The sequence below is a fragment of the Nestor notabilis genome, unplaced genomic scaffold, assembly GCF_000696875.1.
Source record: "Nestor notabilis isolate BGI_N333 unplaced genomic scaffold, ASM69687v1 scaffold5724, whole genome shotgun sequence".
Taxonomy (NCBI): domain Eukaryota; kingdom Metazoa; phylum Chordata; class Aves; order Psittaciformes; family Psittacidae; genus Nestor; species Nestor notabilis.
This window is the reverse complement of record NW_009926760.1, coordinates 1-2,613: the sequence shown is the minus strand read 5'-3', so window position 1 is coordinate 2,613 and position 2,613 is coordinate 1. Positions and strand designations below refer to the sequence as shown.

The window sequence follows — 2,613 nt, the reverse complement described above, 5'->3', positions numbered from 1 at the left end:
AGCAGCTCCGGGGCCTCCTCTGGCCTCGCTCCAGCAGCTCCACGTCCCTCTGGTGCTGTTGCACCAGAGGTGGATCAGGGGGGGTCTCCCCAGAGTGCAGCAGAGGGGCAGGATCCCCTCCCTGACCTGCTGCTCACGCTCTGGGGGTGCAGCCCAGCACACGGGAGGTTCTGGGCTCAAACACAGGCTGAAGCCGAGCCATGGGGAGGTTGTCATCAAACAACACCCCCAAGTCCTTCTCCTCAGGACTGCTCCATCCCATCTCTGCCCAGCCTGTATTTGTGCTTTCCTCAACCCAGTTACCTATCTATCAGTTCCTCTTTCAGTTCCTAAAAGGAATCCTCTGCTCCTACAACTCTTGTGCTTGAAGCCTCCAAGTAAGTGCAATTTTGCTATCCCAGTCCCAGCTCACCAGCACATTACCTTGTGTGGACACTGTGGGCAGTACTGCATGAGCTGGCTGTGCTGATCTCACAGAAGATGAAGCCACTGGTTGTGCTGTCCCTCTGAGTGTATTTGGATCCTAAAAACATTTCTGTGTATTACAATGAATGCTGAAGAACAAGCAAACAGTTTGAACCCAAGATCACTTCAGAGCAGGTGTTACCCAGTTAACTCAACTGAACTGTCTAGTGGATTTGTTCAACCCTTTTGCCACCAGAACGGGGTACACTGCTCTGTACAAAGGGAGAGCTATTGCTATAGATTCCCTTCTAAGGGATTCACCCAGTAGAGAAAGCATCAAGAAAGTCATACTTATTTAACGATGTACCTCTATCTCCGAGTCACTGGAGTCCAGTTGACTACCTGCTGTCCCAGCCAGGAAAGGCAGCATGGGCTGTCCCATTTTAGCCATCCGAGAAATAAGCTTTGCCTTTGCTACATCTGGGTTCTAAAAGAAATGTTTGCAGTTACTCTCCCTTTGTCTCTCAGCCCAGGCTTTTTGGACATTAGACACATCTGCCAGGATTAGACTCTTCTAAATCATCAAGTTAATTTAGACTCTTTGAATTTTTCAGTAAGTGTGAAAAACTAATTTCCAAGCACACAAGGTAACACTGGGTTTGTTCACCTGGCTTGCTTTATATACCCTCCTCCTGGGACGACATTGATGTTATTACATAGAAAGTCTATCCCTGCACAAAGCACAGCAACAGGATGAAAATATGTGAATTAAGAAAGGTGCTTAGCAGCTGATTCTATTCTGAGGCACTCACAAGAAGTCTTCTTTCCATGTAGCTGTATAAATTTATACCAAATGTCCCAGTTACTCTTTGTTATCCATTTTATATTTGTCCATTTATCTGCAAAGACAACTAGCCTGTGATTATCCACATGGTCAAAGTAACTTACATTGAAGAGTAGGAACTGGGACTGAGGGTCCTCATTTTCTGCTATTCCCTTCAGAAACAAGGCCCTAACCTGCTGTCAGTAAGGTGAACATTTGAGAGTTTTGCCTGCCTGATGTTCACATTATCTTCAGCAATACAAATGCAAAGGTGAAACCAATCAAGCTTCCCTACTTAAGGCTTCATATTAGTTAGGAAAAAGCCAACACTTACTGCTAGCTGCTCACTGATGGAGTTTGACTTGGCCCGAACAGCTGGCTCCCTGAAAAACAGCCAAGTGTATGTTGATACTACAGATTAACCAAGATGAAATATCCAGGATCCAATATTCTGCATTTCTAAATACTGACAAATACACCTCTCCCTAGGAAAACCATTTTCCTCAATCATGAGCATTTCTTTTAGCTTACTTTTGAAAGATTCTTTGCAACAGTGCTTGCAGGTTTCAGAACATCCTTATGGGCAAGTTCCATGGCTGTGGAACAGCTGAGCACAGAGATGATTTTATGGATTGCTGCAACAACCACATCCTGGTATAAACAATTTTAACCCAAGTCCAATAACAAACTACTTATGGCAACTAGGGCAGCACTTAAATTGAGCTCCCTAAAAAGGATGACTGACACAGTTAAGAAAGAGATGACAACATAAAATTTGCAATTAAACAAATGAGCCATTACCCAGGACCAGCTGATGACCACAATGCCACCTGAGACAAGCAGGCTGTTGTAGCAGTATCTATACAGCTTAACCAGGCCAGACCTCAGTAATACTGCAGGGGAATGACTTAATCTGTGCCCATTTCAATCTCTTTCAATCTGAAAGTCAGCATTCCAGCAGCAAATTTCCTGCAAGCTTCATCAGCAAGCATTTCTCTGCCATGCACCAGGCTGGCACACAAAGGATCCACATCTGCCAAACAACGTGCTAATGCAGGGTTGTGCCATGTGTCTATGAGCATTGCCATCTTTTAATGCAGCTGCCTCTTACCCAGGCTTTGGAGGTATTGTAGATGGAGGCAATAAACCAGTGTCTGCAGAGAAGCTGTCTGAACTGGGGACTGGAGAAGGTGCAGGAGAATCCCGTGAGCTGACACTCTGTCCATCCGAACCAGAGCACTCCTTTACCAGCTTCACCTTAAAAGCATGAAATAAACCAGAGGTTTTTCTGGGTTCCCCAAAAAAGTTTTTCAGCAACTTCTTTATTTTTGATGACTACTCCTTTGTCAAGCTTATAGAATCACAGAATAGAATCATAGAATAGT

General features: G+C 44.7%; 1 protein-coding gene across 1 annotated transcript in view; it reads right to left on the bottom strand.

Moving 5' to 3' along the window:
• FKBP15 (FK506 binding protein 15, 133kDa) overlaps positions 1 to 2,485 on the bottom strand; it is a gene marked incomplete at its 5' end in the record, with an annotated part of 17,605 nt that extends 15,120 nt beyond the window's left edge. Inside the window, 4 exons of the mRNA XM_010013714.1 lie at positions 424 to 523; positions 773 to 892; positions 1,563 to 1,611; positions 2,340 to 2,485. Of these exons, the coding sequence (XP_010012016.1) occupies positions 424 to 523; positions 773 to 892; positions 1,563 to 1,611; positions 2,340 to 2,485 (415 nt within the window). The remainder of the gene's footprint in view (positions 1 to 423; positions 524 to 772; positions 893 to 1,562; positions 1,612 to 2,339) is intronic.
• Between the last annotated feature and the right edge of the window lie 128 nt (positions 2,486 to 2,613).